The sequence below is a fragment of the Carassius auratus genome, chromosome 10, assembly GCF_003368295.1.
Source record: "Carassius auratus strain Wakin chromosome 10, ASM336829v1, whole genome shotgun sequence".
NCBI classification, from domain to species: Eukaryota; Metazoa; Chordata; class Actinopteri; order Cypriniformes; family Cyprinidae; genus Carassius; species Carassius auratus.
The window spans coordinates 11,759,649-11,779,269 of NC_039252.1; the positions used below are offsets into that span (position 1 = coordinate 11,759,649).

General features: G+C 34.7%; 1 protein-coding gene across 1 annotated transcript in view; it reads right to left on the reverse strand.

Annotated features, from left to right (window-relative positions):
* Positions 1 to 19,621, reverse strand: part of gbe1a (glucan (1,4-alpha-), branching enzyme 1a) — a 118,674-nt gene that overhangs the window by 21,484 nt on the left and 77,569 nt on the right. The window contains exons 13-14 of the mRNA XM_026273678.1: positions 10,581 to 10,765; positions 7,542 to 7,672 (exon numbers count right to left, since the gene is read on the reverse strand). Coding sequence (XP_026129463.1) covers positions 7,542 to 7,672; positions 10,581 to 10,765 — 316 coding nt within the window. The remainder of the gene's footprint in view (positions 1 to 7,541; positions 7,673 to 10,580; positions 10,766 to 19,621) is intronic.

Here is a 19,621-nt window from a genome sequence, read left to right on the forward strand (position 1 = left end):
GGCTGGATGACTCTTGGGAAAGGAATCTGGTCTCCACACTACATGAATCACTTTGGGAATCAACACCGCTGTGGGTCATTCACCTAAACTTCTTGAACTGTCGAAAATCTAATATCCTAAATCTAAAATCTATACCCGCATGACCTTTCCTCGCTCTCTGTCTTTATCTGCTTTGAAAGTTTTCTCTCATTTCAAACACACGTTATCATTCTCTCTAGCCAATTCGCCCTTTTTATTTCACTTCTAAAAGCTTTTTTCCCCCTACTTTAATGCTGCCCTTAAATCGCCTCTGTTGAAATGTAGGAAAATGTCCAGACTATAACGCATCGCTTTAACAGCCCTAGAAGCTCTCGTTTCAGAAGAATTATGCTTGTTTCTTCTCAGTGTAGATAAACAATTTAGTTACCTTCATTCTTCGGCTACACAAATTATGTCTGTGTGCCCACTGTGTGAATGAGATTAATGTCTGAATCTTATGATGGTAACTACAGCTTCAATCAATCACCATTAAATCAACATTAGACAATCCAGTCGATCTCTCCCATTTGTTTTGAGTCCAATTGTTGTTTATCAAAGGCTATGTGTAGAACGGAATACAAGTTTACTGCTGCACACATTGTACTGACTACTGTTTGTTATAATAGTATTTGAATGATGTGTTTTAAAACATTACCGATCACCAAAGGTGATATGATGATAGGAAAAATATATGAGATGGGTGGAAAAATTATATTAAAACACTTTTGCATTCCTTCACAAAAACTTTGAATTTGCTGGCAAAACATTTGTTCTCTCATTATTTTTATTATTAGTAAAAAAAAATTTTAAACAATCATAATATTGGGATAGTAAAAAAAGATAGAAAATATTTACTTTTCTTTAAGAAACATTTTCTTATATATATATTTGAATCTCTTAGCATGTCAGGGTCACGGAACATACTTTTTTTTTTACGGTTCTCGCCATATTAAGAGATAGAAACTTTCTAATGCTGTGTAAATACAATAGAGGATCTTGGGGGTCAAATACGTTTCATTATTCACAACAGAGCTTATTTATTAAAATTGAAAAAAAGAAAAAGAAAACAATGCTAAACGATTCTAAATGAAACTGCTGATTCATTAGTGCTGCTTTGAACTGAACAAAGGGAAGTTCCATCCTTTGAAAGAGAGTCAGAGTACTGCTCTGGGATGAATTTAGTCTCTAAGCTTGCTGGAAAAGAGTCTAAAGAAAGTGAAAACATGCTCATATACAGTACTAAACTGAATTATAACTGTATATTTCTAAAATGCATCCCAAAACATAATATAAAAAATATCACAATTTTTGTATAATTAATTAATATTTAAAACATAAGAGCTGGAAAAAAACAATACCGATGTTTGTGTCTCAAGGGGCTCATCTTATTTTGTGTCTTGTCTTTGTGTTTTATGTCTTGACTTTATAATAAGGAGTTAAAAATACAGACAAAAATACAGCAAGAGAATGAGACTGAGCCCAGGGCACTAAAAAGCAGAGATTACAGCAAGTATTTGTCAAAGTAATTAATGTTATTGTTTCGGCTTACTGCCTGTAAACTGCTTTGAGTGGCAGTCATTAAAAGTCCCTCATGCGTGCCCTAAGAATATGTAACATTATACAATCAGTAGCCTTTCACCTCAACTTGGTGCATTAGTCTTCATGAATAATGCAGAGAAAAGTTTCCAAAGTGTACACAATGTCCCACCATCCTGGATATACAGCTCTCTCAAACTTCGCTGAAGTTGGTCCTTTCTCTCAGCACCCCAGTCGATCTGAAGATAACTTGCCCCCGGACACATTTTAACTGGGGAACCCTTAAGTCTGATATACTGTAGACCTGACTGCACTCTCTAGACTTCTCGAGGGATAAAGTCTGGAGGACTTCATTTGTTTCTCTGAGAGTGGACACACTCACATAACCAAACAAAGTTTACTAAAAAGTCACAAACAAAGTGTGTATGTGAACCCAACAGGAACACTGCAAAGTACAGTATTAAGAGAAATATGAATGAATTAAAAAAGGCTTAATGTTCTTAATTTAAATTTTTTTTACAATAATATTAATATTAATAAAACATTATTTTAAGTAACTCAATTTCATCTTGTTGTCCAATAAAAATAAATAAAATAATAATATATCTAAATAATTAAACAACTAAACAAAAACTAAATAATAAAGAACAAAATTAAACATAATAAATACAAATTAATTAATTAATTAATAATAAATAATTATTAAATATCTTCATTTTATTTAAATAACAATATGTTTTCTTGGTGTCCAGTACAATATCAAGTAAATAACAACTATTTTTTTTTTTCATAATTAGAATTATGCTTAAAATGTAAAAATATATTAGCCAATAAGTTAAGAAAAAAAAAAAAACATTTGTAGTATCATGGCATTAACTAGTGGAAAGAGTTGGGGTGAGACTATCAGTCCAAATAATGAAAGATACTTCTTTTTTTTTTGAAAACAAACATTATTTTGCCATTCTTTTTGCTGTCACCAGTGGAGCCAACAAAGTTTATCTCTGGTCTTTCTGAGAGGCTTTGTTGATTTTATGCGATTCATTCAATCTCTCCTACGGGAAAACCACCATCCCCACATACCCTTCCAGTTATTGTGACCATTCCTCCCCGTCCAGCATCAAAAAGCGTGGCTGTGATCACCTATCAGAAGCCAGGGTGAGCCAGCCACGTTCTTATCGACCTACCCAATCGGCTGAACGTGCCCTCTGCACTTCATGGCCCTGGAGACCGGATGGATCGATATTCTCCCACGAGGAGAAATGATTGATCGTCCTCCAAGACCCCGTCCCTGCCTCCCCCAAAACAAAACACTCCAGCAGAGGAGAAATCTGGCATAATGATCAGCTTTAAGCGATTAGTAACGGTTCCAGCCAGTCAGCGGCACAGCTATGGGAACGAGGCACGGCAGATATGAAATAATACCAGACCTTCATATCATATCAGAGGTGTGTGTGTGTGTCGCTGCATTACGCATGAGATATAATGAGGATGTGACTCACAGCGAAATGTGTTTCTCAAAGACAGATCAAGCCAATGTCCTGGTGGGATTCACACTTCAACATCTACAGTATCAGCTCTGAGAGGGAAGACACGGGACAGGCCACCGAGAGAAAGAGAACCGAACAAATCTACTGACAGGGTAAAAAAAGCAAAATGCCACTTGAATATCAACGAGTGTCATTTCAAATTCTACATTTAGGTTTATGGCTTCAGGGTGGGAACGGAGGAAATGTTTTTTTTACAAAGCCCACACGGGCTCTGGTTAAAGGCGATGTTTTAATGAGAAGAATAACACTGGCAAACACAAAACGATTAGGTGTTCAGGGAGGCGCAAACAGCCGTATTTACCGCTCTATCCGCCGGTCCCATACTTCTATCAACCTCGCCTCTCATCTTCAAAGCCCGACGGCTGGTGGCATGGGAAGAGGGCTCCCCCCTCGTGAGCAAGACACAGAAAGGGCAGCGGCAGGGGCTGGAGGAAGCCAAAGTGGCCCTGGCTGAAGGGTGTCTTTATTCCCCGCCAAGTGGGCTCGCTGCCTGGGCCGTGATTAAATAGAGGCCCTGGTGGGAGGCCTTCAGCTGGTGGAGCTCATCTCCGGCAGCTCCCCGCAGCCCTGGCTCTCTGAAGAGGAGGCTAGGGGGTAAGAGCAGAGCTGGAGGTGGGCAAGGGCCATTGCTCTGGGTTTGCTATAATGAGAGGATGATCGCTCGAGTCTGGAGCTGCTGGAGAGTGCATTAGTGACACAGTTCAAACTAGCCGCTCAGTGCGTGTAGCTCTGTCCCTTGCAGAGGTGTTTATTACTTGACAGTGGGGGCATTTATAATTGAGTTTGAAAGTTTTCTGGAAGGCGAGTGCAAGGCTGATTATATATATATATATATATATATATATATATATATATATATATATATATATATATATATATTTTACATTTTAAATAGAATTTGGTTAAGTATTTAGTATCTCTTTAGTATCTTCAGTATCTCCACTGTATGTTCAATTACATAAATCTGAAATATTTTTTTAGATGAAAAAAACAAAAACAAAAAAAACAGTAATATTGTAAAATATCATTACAATGTAAAACAACTGCTGTCAATTTTTATATATTTTAAATTTTAATTAATTCCTGTGATGTCAAAGCTGAATTTTCAGCATCATTACTCCAGTGATCCTTCAGAAATCATTCTAATATGCTGATTGTTATTATTATTAATGTTGAACAGTTTTTGAAGGTGAATATTAACATGGAAACCATAAAAATGTACATCAAATACAGTTTAAGTTGATCAAAAGTGACTTTAAATACATTTATTATGTTAGGTTTTCTATTTCAAACAAATGCTGTTATTACTGAACGTTCTATTTTTGAAAAACCTGAAAGAAAAACATTAACTCTTTCAACAAAAATATTTGCCATTAAAGAAATAAATAGTTTTAATAATAAAAATATATTATAAAAAAATATACAAAATTAGAAAACAGTTGTTTTAAATTGTAATAATATTATATTATAGTCTATTAGTGTGAATTAACTTTATGAGCTAATTCATAAATTAACAATAACAACAAAAATAAGCACCCACTAAAGAACGAACTGAAACTGATACAATTACAAACTTTTCCATTTTGTAAAAAAAAAAAAAAAAGAAAAAAAAAAAAAATAGGATTTCTAGGAAATAGGAAATCTAGGATTTCATCATGTACAAAACTGACAAAGGATATTGTCATTACCTCTCTCACTTGGCTTTTAGTACCAAGAATCTCTAAGCATCAGCTGCAACCTTGTAATGCACACGTACTGTTTATCAAACCCTTGCCTGGCAAAGTGTGCCTGCAACTGTTGACTATCACAGACGAGAATCCCTGTCCGCTTCCCTTGACTTTGAAAAGAGGGAAACTACTGTAAGGGCAAAACACATTGAATGAAATGTAAAAGTGGAAAGAGGCAGGGGGAAAGGTCTGGAGATATACTTCTACTGCACCTTATCGATCTCATTCTATTTCCCTGAAGCATGGAGGCTGCAGAAAACCCCTAGCAGAAACTCAAGCCTCCCCCAACATAGAGCTTCGTTCTTGGGGGCAAAATAAATGGATCCCACCCCATTTGAGGCAGGCTGCCCGAGTCTGTTTGCCACCATAATTTGCTGTTTTATTGATCTGAGGCATAGGCACATCCATTTCGATGGGCTCACAAACAAGATTCTGATACTTTCAGCAACTCACGCACAAGCACAGACTCATGACAAGACAAAAACAAGAGACTTGAAAATGAATGAAGTGTTGAATTAAACTAATTATGCAGATTTACGCAGTTAAGTGGGGTCCATAAGTCTGAGACCATAAGTGAAAATCCATTTGTGCTGCATTTTCATTATGTTTTATATTGTCAGCAACATAATAATCTGAGTGAAAAGATGAACTTCAAAATAAACATGAATTTCACAATATATAATATTTAGTATATTAGTATAGTATACTACTAAGCCAAATACTATTTAAAAATGTAAAACAATATTCTATATAATAATAATAAGAATACAAAATACTGTTTGGCTTAGTATTCACAGGTGCTGTTCAGAATATCATCAAAAAGTTGATATATTTCACCAATTCCATTCAAAAAGTGAAACTTGTATATTATATTAATTCATTACACACAGACTGATATTTTTCAAATGTTTATTTCTTTTAACTTTGATGATTATAACGGACAACTATATATTCTAATTATATGACCAGCACCTGTAGTTTGTACTATCCCTTTTGATTTAAGTATTGTTATATTTACTGGTGTTATTATTATTATTATTATTATTATTATTATTATGAATTTATATTTTGTATAATAATAATAAAAAACAACAATACAAAATATTGTTAATTTTTGACTGTATTTGGCTTAGTATTTGGTTTGTCCCCCATTTGCTTTGATTATTAATATTAGTAAAAGTAGTAGTATTTTTACAATAATAATAATAATAATAATAATAATAATAATAATTCAAAATACTGTTTACATTTTAAACCGAATTTGGCTGAGTAGTATATAGGGTTATTCCCATTTTACTTTAATAATAATAATAATGGTAACACTATTTTAGTGGCCAATTCTCACTATCTCACCTAGTTGCTTATTAGCATGTCTATTATTGACATATAGGTTTTTTATTAGTACTTATAAGTCACTTATTCCGCATGACCATATTCTACATTCCTAATGCTACTCCAAACCTAAACTTAACAACTACCTTACTATTAATAAGCAGCAAATTGGGAGTTTATTGAGGCAAAATCATAGTTAATGGTTTGTTAATAGCGAAAATTGGTCCATAAAATAAAATGTGACCATAATGATAATACTGATACACAATCTTTGTTTACATTATAAACAGAAGTTGGCTCAGTAGTATATACTGTAGGTTTATTCCCATTTTACTTTAATAATAATACAAAATCTTATTGACATTTTAAATAGAATTTGGCTTAGTATTTGGTTTGTCCGTCTGTAACGTTGATTATTTATTACTATTATTATTATTATCATATTTGTATTATATATTTATAGTATTTTTATATTGATAAACTTCTTTCCTCTAAAACGTCCTTAACACTTAAAATGTACATTTAATAAATGATATTTGGAATTCAGATTTTGAATCTCCACTGTATGTTCAAATACATGAATCTGAAACATTTTCTAGAGTTCTTCTAAGTTTCAACAAACCCTCTGCCTTTAATTGACCTGATTTCTGGCTTAAGGTAATGCTGTCTTCCACTATATGCTAAAAGCATAATCAGTCAAAAACAACAACGGCACTTGTTTCATCTTTGTGGATTTGAACCGGGCTAAGGCCTTCTCTTTTGGTGAGTGTGGATATTTGTGTGCGCAAATATATGCGAGTGGGTGATGTTTGATGAGCCGTAGTTTCTCTCGTCGTAGGGTGTCTCGTTCTCTCCTCCTAATTGGAGTCTCCATACAAACACAAATTCCCATTGGTGCAACCCGAATGCCCCAACACAGCATCACATGCACACACCCACGCACAAACACACACATACAAAGGCACGAACAGCTCGTTTTGTGTGATGACAGTCAACTCTAGCATCTCTGCAGCCAATTAAATGTGTTTTCAAGACTTGTCAGATCGTTTTTCCCTCCCCCTTCCTCCCTAGTGTACAAGCTCGTCGTTACACATCAATGGGAATGTGTCACAACCAATGGCAGGCTGGCCTCTAAAGAGTCATGAAGGGTTGAAGGACACACACGGAGGTCTTTAAATTGCAAAAACATTGTAAACACACACTCAGTCTCATCATGCGTGTATTATATGTGGATAATGCATTTATAATAAATGACCTAGCCTCTCTCCCACATCCTTGCTGTAAATTTCACAGCTCATATGCACATCACTCCCACACATATAGAAACACTCTCCATTACTATAATGTGCTAGTCTTCTGGAGATCTCTGGTGAAAGGATACTTCCCAGCATGCTCCACTGCCACCCTGTAGTCGATGTAGCTGTTGCAGGGATGAAAGTTGAATATGAACAGCAGGTTTGAGCGTTCAAACACGATCACCTTGTCAGTTTGATTCAAAGTCGTGACTGCTGCCTGTTAGAAACAAAAGCAAGATGCAAATTAAGTATATGATTGTCAAACATGAAGGTAAGCCCACTGCTTAAGAAACCATCTCTAAATCCAGCACATTTAGGAAACTACAGACCGGTATCCCTTCTACCGATCATTGCAAAGACAATTGAGCGAGTTTGTTCAACCAGGCTATTCTCATCCCAATGCGTCATATACTGACACTTTTGACATTTCGTCAGCATCCTATGCACATGGCACCCTCTAGGGTCAATATTAGATGCAGATAAATATCGGACAGAAGGCCCCTAGCGGTCTAACCCTAACCCTAACCCATAATCTGCGTCTAATATTGACGCTAGAGGGTTGACGAAATGTCAAAAGTGTTAGTATATGATGCCTTGGGATGAGAATGCTTTAGTTCAACCAACTCTGTATGTTTCTTGTACAGAACAACCTCCTGGACAGCAACCAATCTGGCTTCAAAAGTGGCCACTCAACTTGAGATTCACTTGCGAGTGCAGTTAGACAGTTTATTGGGAACAATAAAAGCTGCATTTTTATCATCATTACTATAGTCAGAAATCATAATATTCTGATTTGCTATTATTATACATATACATTTATATACATTTATAGATAATACATTTCTTCTTCTTCTTTTTATTATTATGGCGTATAATTTTTCCAGGTTTCTTTGATGAAAAGAAAGGTCAGAAGAACAGCATATTTTGTAACATTACAAATGTCATCATCATCTCTTTTTCGCTTAATAAATGTTTTTAATTTCTCTATCACAACTTCATAAGTGGGGAATAGGAAATTTCCGATAGCACTTGAAGGCAGTCGAGAATCGCGATCACACTAGTCCAACGAACCGGGCTTTGGGGGTCAGACGTGCTCGGTCACGGTTAAGATTGCCTAGTGAGATACACCCTTATCTCGCACAACCTGCTCCAGCACTTGCCCATCAAGTATTGTCCAGCACCGCACTGTGCTGCATTTGGCCCAGTGCAGGTTTTCTTACTCGGAAGGTGCCTGTTATAATGTTATGATTGAGGCTCTGGACTTTGAGCATAACTTGTTTTTCTATGACAAACTATAAAATATTTTCTATAAAAACGTTAATGCCCTGGCAGTGACAGTAAGTTTTATATTAAATTAAAGTTGACATACAATAAATATTTTAACTTTTTTAAAATTTTAATATTTTAACTACTACTATGTAAAAGAAATAATGTCATAAATAAGAACCTTATTTGTTTAAAGTGTTTGCAAAAAAAGTATTATTATTTTTTTTCATAGAGCAGTACTATTAAATGGAAAAGTGCACAACAAACTACTTTTGAATTCATTATTTAAATTTTTACATAATGCGATTAATCTCGCTAAAAAAAAATAATCGTTGATGTATATACAGTGCCCTCCATAAGTACTGGAACAGTAAAGACAAAATTGCTTTCTCTGCTGTGGAGTCAATATGATTAAAAGATGAATATGCGACAAAACTACAGATTGTTACAGAGTTCATCCCACTATTCGATGTGAGCATAAGTATTGGAGCAGTTGATTTTAAGGCAGATGTAAAAGATTAAAAGCTGATATTTAGTTTCAGATCCCTTTCATGCAAATCAGAGCAGTGAGTCTGCAACCCATAGACATCACCAGACTCTTGGTCTTATGCTTTGAAATGCTTTTCTCCAGCCTTTAATGCAGCCAATTCAAACTGTTGCTTGTTTTGGGGAGCTTCTGTCTTTAGTCTTCTCTTCAGCTGGTGAAATTCATGTTCAATATAGTTATATAGTCATTTATAGTTCTAATTGACTTCCGCTTTTCTTTTACCATCCAAATTGCTTGTTTTTCTTTCAGAATCGGCTTCCTCGTCTTCATCTTGGTTTGCGTGTGTCATCATCGAATGCAAGACTTAGAATGCAGAAGCAATGGAAATTACTGATATGACACATTCCCTGCTTTTAATATCTGAAGAATTAATTCAACAGGACACAGCTGAACACTTAGAGAGACCTGTGTGGCAACTTTTCCAACAGTTTTGCTCGCATCAGATAGGGAAAAGTGCTGAGTTTCTTATGGTAAAACATCTTTGTGTTGTATCACACAATAATAAAATGTGACATTCTGTAGTTTTGTCTCATATTCATCTTTCAATCAATCAATCCTTCTACTATTACATATAAGAATAAGAAAAACAACATAAAATAATATAAATATATAAATGATTTAAATAAATACATTTTAACTAAAACAATTATACTTTATAATGATTATATAATGATATATATTATTAGATGAATTCTAATAATATCTAATAAAACTTTTTGGACAGGTTGCGAGATCAGCTTAAACCAACTAAAACAATTGAGCCTGCTGGTTTAAGATTTTTTTTCTCCTTTCTCAAAATGGTATAAAGCTATTTTTGAATGGAGTAGCTTAGATAATATGCTCTTGGAAGAGTACAATGATATATATTTGAATTCATATTGAGATTTTTTACAATGTCAGACTGCGACATCCATCTCTTTGATTGTTAATTAAATTTAAATCTCTGTCTTTAAAGACAATATGAGTCTCTGATTTTGTTGAGACATATATTGGACAGAAACTGTGGTTTGACAGGGTTTATACAGTTTAATGCAGTTGTAATCTTCTTTCTGCTGTCTTCAGTGGAAGTTGTGTGTGTGTGAAATAGACTTCCTGCTATGGAGAGTCATGCCTGGTTGGCTGTATTATGCAATTTCATTATCATATGGGCCATGCATTTCACATCCCATTTATTATGGCAGATAAATAGCTCCCCACAGTTTAACAGATGGCAAGGAGAGATTCAGCAAGGAGATTTACACTGGATTTCTTCTGTAGGTTAAAGCCAGTATGAGACATGCACATTTAGAAAATGTGTGTATGTGCATCTCACCTGACCGGCAGCTAGCCAGCCGTATTTGTCTTCTGTAAGATTCATGTCACGGTCGAAAGCGTAGAGTTGTCGGTATCGCAAATGCTCAGTGTCCACAAGGTTGAACTGGCGACGGGCATAATAGTAGCTCTCGTTGTTTCCTTTCCTGGGAAAGTCAAGCCATTCCGGATGGCCAAACTCGTTACCTGGAGAAAGAAAAGTTTGAAAAATGAAGATTGCAAAAGCTGGTGAAAGCTTTTTTCACCAACAAGAAAACCCACCCCGGAGCATTTTAAGGTAATTTTGTGTGTTATGAAAATTTTATAACTTACATCCCCTACGGGTCCTTTTCTCATGAGATTTTCTTACGCTGCACTGTTTTTTAACTAAATAAGATTTATTTTTAATTTTACCAGCATTACAATATATGCTTGGCCATCAACAGGCAGAAAATCAGCCTTATCTAAAGATCTCCAAGCAAGGTTCTCTTTCTTTCTTTCTTTCTTTCTTTCTTTCTTTCTTTCTTTCTTTCTTTCATATAAGTGATAGAAACTGTAGTCTTGTTGAAAGATGTCTTGTAGGAGTTTATGACAATACATGAATTTATAGTAAGGAACAAGTAATATTGGTAAGTAAACAAATAAATAAATAATTGCATTTAATACTTTAAGCTATGTAAATATGACTACAAATTACATATAAATAAATAAATAAATAAGCTACGTAAATGCTACTACACATTACACACCCACACAAATTAAATAATTATATAATAATATGATAGAATGACAATTATATAAAGTACTACTACTACTAATAATAATAATACTAAGAATAAGAATATGATTAAAAATAAGGGTTACAGAAGGGTTAAAATAATTGTATTTTCAACAATATAAATATTTTCTTTTTGATTAAGAGCCACAGCTTTCTTCTCTTCTTGATCCAAACAGCATTTCTTTCTCAGTTAAAGCATCTAGCTAAATTTCTACTCAGAAATCCTTTCATAGACATTCACTGATTAACAAGAAATGAGAAAGAGCAGCAGCAGAAAAGGACACTGAGACAGTGAATGATCCATGGCAGGAAGAAGAAATAAAAAGAGAGAAAGAGGGAGAGTATCAGAGCGATCAAACCCCTTAGCATCCACTTGAACTTTACTTAATGTGCACAGGGACCTTCTGCAGCAAATAATTCTGATAGAGTCATATCATGTGTCAACCGGAGAGAGACAGAGCATAGGCAAGCAGTGGCGGACACTTGCACAAAGAACCGTGACAGCTCAGACTCCATAATTAAACGAAGAGAGTGAAGATGACGAGACACTTTGTCTCTCTTACGGCCCCTGTCGCCTCCGTCATGCACCTAATCCTGCCGCCCCATGCACCGAATACAGACACAGTGATAAGGGACGTCCACTGCTCTCCACCTGCATATATATTAAGATAATCTTAAAATATTCAATGCTTGCACTGACACCGTACTTCTGAAAGTTATGGGACAGCACTGAAAAGAGCAGTTTGAGCCCAACACATCTGCTGTTTTGCGGCAACAGGGTTCTCCTGAGTGAAGGTTTAGCTTGAGTGAACTGTGATGCTCCATAGATTCACTGCCTGTGCAAAATCCTGCAGTTGTATGCATGAGTCTTTTTGAAAGATATATAAAGCTCACTTCATAACACCGGTTGATTGACAGGTAACAGTGCTCGAACTGTATCTTTCACAGTTTAGATCAATATGGGAGCTATGACTTGGCAGGATATAGAGGAGATGGATTTCATCCAGGCCAGAAGAACTGCTGCTGTCCAGGTGCAGGTTAACGGCTCCATTATCTTTTTTCTGACAGCCGGTAGCAGATGCTACAATCTATAGATTAAAAAGTTACAGAAGCAAAAGTAGAATTGTATACTTTCTGAAGAAAACACCCATGCAAAACTCAACCGTGCAGCAGTACGTTTTTGTGGGACATTGCCAGGTGTTCTGACTATTTTTATGTGTATTGCAATGTGGTTGCCAAGTAGGTTGAAGAATTGAATTGAGAATGTCTTTTAAATTCCAGTTTTAGTTGAGGTGACAAACAGGATGAAGTATTGCAATACAAATTCATATTGCTAAATTTTTACTAAAAGCAAAGGCTGTCAGTACAAACATTGAATGCTGGTTTGACAATACCTTGAAAGTTTTGGAAAAGTTTAAAATCCATTAAGTTTGAATGTTCTTACACTACCAATTAAAAGTTTGGGGTTGAAAAAAAGTCTCTCTCTTTCTTACACAAAAATAAAGTAAAAACAGCAATATTGTGTATAAATAATAATAATAATAATAATAAAAAATAAATAAAAAATTATATATATATATATATATATATATATATATATATATATATATATATATATATATATATATATATATATATATATATATATATATAATGTAATTTATTCCTGAATTTCCAGCAGACAATATTACAGTCTTAAGTCTCACAATTCTTCTAGAAATTATAATTATATTGATTTGCAGTTAAAGAAACATTTCTTTTTATTACTAGTATAATTTTTGATAATGGCTGCTTAATATTTTAGTGGAAACCATATTACAATTTTTATTTTAATATTGTTTGATGAGTAGAAAGGAAAAAAAAAATAAAAAAAAAATAGGAATAGGAAATTTTGTAACAATGTAAATGAGTATAAATAAATTATTTCCCCAAACTTTAGAACTTGTAGGCCTTATGCACTGAATCAAAAATAAAACAATAGAATAGAATTGTACAACAACAACAACATGCAGACAGACAGATAGCAAAACTTTACTCTTTTTGGCTGTTTAGGTGAAAAGTATTAGCATTTCCTTAAGAATTTAAACAAATTCAGGTATTATTCATGTTTATAGCACAAACAGTCTAAGAAGTGGAAGTCAAAGTCCTGTAATTATGAGCGGTAGTATTTACCTTAGCAAGCACCACAAAAATGCTAATTTTGCCACTTTACAAAATGCTGATGCATAAAAAATGCACATTTTGCTTTTGTTTGTGTGAGTCACAAAAGTGCATTAAGATAACAAAAGAGCTTGATCAGAAGCATCGGGACCCAACCATGCGGCTTCCCAGTGAGACCTTCTCAACAGGCCCGGGTCCAATTTATCAATTAGTGTAAGCATACTATTTTCATTTTTGATTAGGCAGTCCACACTCAAGTAACCATACAAAGAGCATGCATGACACACATACACAGAGACACACACACACTTCCCTTTTAAGATTTCACTAAGCCCATAATCTGATTTGACGTGCAGTGATGTTTGAAGTCAAGTTTCTCTTTGGTATACTAAAGCGTGAGGCCAAAGATCCTGGTGAGCAGCAATGGGATTTAAATAGTTTGCATGAAAAGCCCTCCAAATGAACCCATAAATAAGAAATGGACTTCTTTTTAGCTCTCCATCTCTTTCATGTGTAACAAGCTGCAAGGTGGAGATTAGATGGTCTTTGAGTTCAGTGTCAATTTGAAGTCAAAGAAAGAAGCTCTTTCCTTCACTGTTAAAGATAATGTGACTTGTATGCAGCCTCTGTAGAACCGAGACTAACAGATGAGGCTAGTGGTGGCTCAGTCTGGATTATGGCCAGAGAATAAAAAACACGGTCATATAGTGTTCTAACAGTACAACAAGATTTTTGAGAATGATGTGCATTTTCAGTGCATAATAGGCGAGGAGCATTAAAAGTATGTATTAATAAATGAAGTGTGACTTGATGAGAAATTACATTTTCAGATGTAATTATCCTCATTCAAGGCTACCTGTTACTTTTGAATTACCTTACCAAACAACAGGTAATTAATTGTACGCTTCCAACTTCCTCCACACATCTAATTGGCTTTGTAGGATATTATGATCAGTCAAGTGTATCTGGAAACCCTTTTCAGATACATACTGTATATATCTAAAAATTACATTTTATCCATTTAAAAAAACTGTCACATAAATTTCTCTCTCTTAACTCTTACCCTTCTGACTTTTTTATGCTAATGATTTAAAGGGGTTGTTTACAAGAAAGAAATGAATACAGGTTTTCTTTCAGTGCATTATCACAGCAGAAGATTGTCAACCATAGTAAAGTGCTTTAGTTTATGCCACATCGTATTTCAAAAGACTTCACTCTTCACTTATGCTGGATTTTATGATATTTTTTCAGAGAATCTTATCCTCTATCAGGCAAAAACATTATGTCCAGCTTGAAATGTCATAGCAAAATAATAATAATAATAATCTGAGGTACAATTTAAGACAAATTATGCACTGTAGTCCAAATCGAAGCAATAATAAAAGCGTTTGCCTTGGCAAGCACCACTGAATATGCTAATTTCATACATTATACAACATTTTGCTTGTGCATACAAAAAGTTACTTTTTGCATTATGTTAGTGACAGTCACAAGAGGCACATTTAGACAACAAAACATTAAGATCAAGACTCTTTTGCATCACAAAGGCCACAACCTTGCGGTTTCTCTGCTGGGTATAAGTCTTCTGCCAAAATAACCCTCCAAAGTTCTGTCTTAATAACCAGGAGCCAACTGTGGCTGGATGCTTATAAACTTAGTCTGTGTGTCTGGATGCTTTTGTTTAGTGTGCAATTTGGCCTGCTGTCTGCTCTTCCTGTCTTAATTAGGGGGAGTAGGAGTCTGTTTAATGGGAGGAATAACTCCCTTTCTATTCCAGTAGGAGCAAACATATGCCTTCACTTCACCACAAAACTAATAACACACACACAAATACACATACACACCAGCCCCAAAATGTATATAGCTACTTAAGCCACCCTTAAAAAGCACAAATGTCATTGCAGTAGATAAAATAAAACACAAGTGGCATTTATGTAAGGAACAATTGCAAAGCACACTTTTCAAGGGAAATATTTCACACTGTTTGGAAACTTTCTGCTCAACAGCTAGTGTCCAGGTCAGGATCATCTTCAAGTTCATGAATAATGCAGCTGGGTTCCATAGTCCACTCATTCAGAGGTCTGACATTCCTCCTTTAGAAACAATACAATTATTATGCAAAGTGACCAAGCAGGTTATCAACAAATTGGTCAAATGCATTACTCTGGGAAATCCCCATATTTTTTGGGGACTGAAGCCATTTATAGCCTTATAGATGAAAACACCATTAAAAAAACTTCCAGAAAAAGAACCAGAATCTAAATGGATACTGTGATCTTTAATACTTCTTGAGCAAACCTTGGAAGAAAATTAGTTTGCCCCTCAGACAGGTATGTCCTATGCAAATGTTCAGACCCACATCTGTTTTTTTGTCCACTAAAACTGTGCACAGTTTAACAAATAACTCACAGATTTGTATTGAGAGCATCTCTGGGACTAAATCAAATAGGGCCATTAAATGAAGGTGACAAAATAAAAGTTTAAGAACCAGTATGTAAAAGGCTGTTAAGATAACTTTTATACTTCTTAAGTGACAGGCATGCAAACATTGGGGGTGGTTAACTTTCACCACTGGCACAAGTCAACAGATTTTACTAATATACCTTAAATCATAAATGATGCAGCCCTGTATTTTGGCTCCAAATCTCAAGTGAAAATAGTCATTTTGGCTTCCCTTGACAAAATATTGAATTGTTCCCTAAATATGCATCCGCAACATGGCTTTTAGCACTATTTATGCTTGTCTTACTTCAGAAAAATGTAAGCAAAATAAAATTTAACTCCATGTTTCAACAGCAAAATAACTTCCTAATGAACCAGCAGGAACAGAACGTAATGTTCGTAAAACAAATGGACAACTGCTAGAGCAGTCAGACTAGCAAGAGATATCCATGAACAAAACGGAAACAAACAGAAGAGGGGAATGGCATGTTTTGTTCCTTGTTCCAGAGTTCTCAACCTTCCCTCTGCCATTGAAAAATACTGAAGAGATACTTAAAACAGAAAGTAAATAAATAGAGGCCAACACTTCCCGCCCACAAACGAAACTCTTTCACTGCATGAAGAAAATGGCAGCCCTTTCAAATTCAATTAAAGCCTCTTCAGGCACATTGCCTTCCTGTGTGCTTCTCAGGCCTTGTCTGGCAGCCTCCGCGCTGTCAGGCTAATGCTTCTCTGATCTCCCGCTGAAATTTCTATTAATCAGGACTGGTGTTTTCCTGCTTCCACTTCCACACACTCCAGTGACAGGCTGATTTGTTCTTGTATTTATTTAACCTCCTTTTTACTTGAAACTTTCATTTTTTTTCTTCTTATTTCTCCCACGCTAACCCCGAATCCTTGGATGTGCACAGATAGTGGGTTTAAATTGGTGGATTATTTGCTCTGCTGGCATGTTGGGAAAAAGAAAAAGTTGTTTAATATTCCTGGAGTGTTTTTGTGCTCTTGTCTATTATCATACTTTATATCTAATTGTTAAATTTAATGATAAATATTAGATGTTAGATTAGATGTTATATAAATATACACACATGCATATATGTATATATATATATTTATATATTTTTTTTCTCAAGAAAAATATCTTATGTTTATATATCTAACATATTTATTTATAATATATGGATATAAATAAAGACATGTAAATAAAAAAAAGTGTACTTACATATACATAATAAATATACACGGAACACACACATATATGTTATGCATACAAAAAGTTTATTTGGTATGTGATTAATTGCGATTAATCGTTTGACAGCACTAATATTTACTATTTCTTATTATGCTTTTAAATCTGTCTTTAAACTCAATTTCAAAGTAAAAAGGGGTGCTAAAGTTTGATTTTGTGGTGGCTTTGCTTTAAAATGAAGAGATTATAATCTTGATTCAAGAGATGAAGAATTTCAATGACAGTAATTGGTGTCAGGAATCAATGCGATTCCTTTACATTACTTTAAAAAAGTAGCTGGAATAGTTATTCTACTTATTACATTTAAAACTGATAACTTGTAACCTACGTCTATCTATCCATCCATCCATCCATCCATCCATCAGGGCACAAGGATCAACATCAGATTTGAATGTTCTCCCATCTTTTGAATACCAATTGAATAAACTCTATTTACATGCACAGCTTTAATAACAGCAACCTGCGATGATGGTTGTAATAACAAACAGCAGAGGCAGACAGGCATAGCAATTTTTGATCAGTTCTCTAGTTCCCTTGGAGAGGAGCCAAAGTCAATGAGAGAGAACTACTAATCAGAGGAGGAACACTGCTAACATCAATGTCCAATAGCACAATGATCCAGAGAGAAAGAGGGCAGAGAGGAATGGAAGTGCAGCACAACCATCTCATGAAGCAGTGGATGTTGATCTGCCAAGTCTGAACTAGCTCTCACAGTTCAAACAGCGACCTCTGAAATGGGCTGGAATATTTACAGAGCTGTGCTAGCATGTCGGCTGGTGTAGGAGATGATGTAGCCGCAGCATGCTAATTAACAGCATTAGTGGGGAGAGAGATCGATGTGTTTGTGTGGATGGATTTGAGAAAAACTGAGCATTGATTTGAGAAGGAGTGCAGTCTAGTCTTTCACCTGAACAACCAGGATGAACCTGCTCTGCTCCACCAAGTTCTTCTTTACACAGTTTACATTAGTTCATAATTTGGTTACTTAAAAAGTATAATTTACCATTTTCTGTTCTACATCTAATCACTAGACAATAGTTTAGGAGTGTATTTGGGGCTGTTGTCACATTATGATTTAAATCTACAAATAGCCTTTTCATATTTAAGATTTTTTTTTTAAAGCCTATATTAGACTGTTTGGCAACTTCCCTTACGAAAGGAAAATATATTTACCAATATATTTCTTAAAATATATTGTGATATATTGTAATATATTATTTTCCCTTTTTATTTTATAATATTTTATATATTTGAATACATTTAATAATATATTGATGGTACATATATTATATAATATATTGCAAAATATACAAATGATTGCCACTTTCAATATATTGCAATATATTGTAAAAAAATAAATCTATATAAGAATATATGCCTAATATATTACATGATATTTCCAATATACTGCAATATATTTTTCTTTCATAAGGGTTACCAAATAGTTTGACGACATGCACACAAAAAGATGACCTGTGTTTGTTAAATGGTTTCTTTTTCCTGTACAGCATGGATGGAAATGTCCAATAGATTTTTTGTAAGACTTCCAGGCTTGTTCCAATATAGAAACTTAGTTAAATAAACAATTTCACCCTAAGAAATATTCAGTAAAGTGCGTAAAAACTAGCCCCAGGCTTCTGTATACTATGAAACATTTTTGTTCAGCTTACTATCTTACACAACCATGCTTAGTTTTTGTTTTTATTAAAAAATAAAAAAAATAAAGAAATAACTGAGGTAAAGTTTAAAATAATATAAATATGGATATAAAGTCACAATTATGAAAAACCCAGACTTCCACAAAAAAGGCTGCTTTAAATATGTTTCTATAAGTAATATATAAAAAAAATCAATATGAAGTTGACCCATACCATCAAAATAAACATACACATAACACAGGGATCACACAAAATTCTCTGCCTTCCAAAAAGGAGCAAATTTTTGACGTTTCCACAATTACCTTTTAAAATGCAGGTATGTCCTTTTCCATGTTCACCAAATGTTTTTTTTTCTTTCTCTCACTTTTAGTTAAGAGGAATTTTTCTAGGATGAGAAGCTTAAGGCTTGACATGTCAGATTGATTCTTTTGCTCGAACAATTTGTTCTCGCTCAACACGGGCTAAATGACTGCCTTGCCATCGATCTGATGGCACTGCTGTTTGCCGTCTGGCCTTGACTGTTTCGAGTCTCAGGCATACATTCCTTTTTTTTTTTTCTCTCTGAATGTGCTCTGCCACTCGCCTTTTGTGTGCAATTATACCAGAGTGCCTTTACTTACTATTTGCAGATGGAGAGATACAAAGCTGGTGACCTTTGGACATATTACTGTTTTCAGTACTGTCGCACAGACATGGATGAGCAGACAAAGTGAAATGCTTTTATGCATTTGATAGAAGAGAAGTGCGCTTGTAATGAAAGGCATCTTTACCCATCC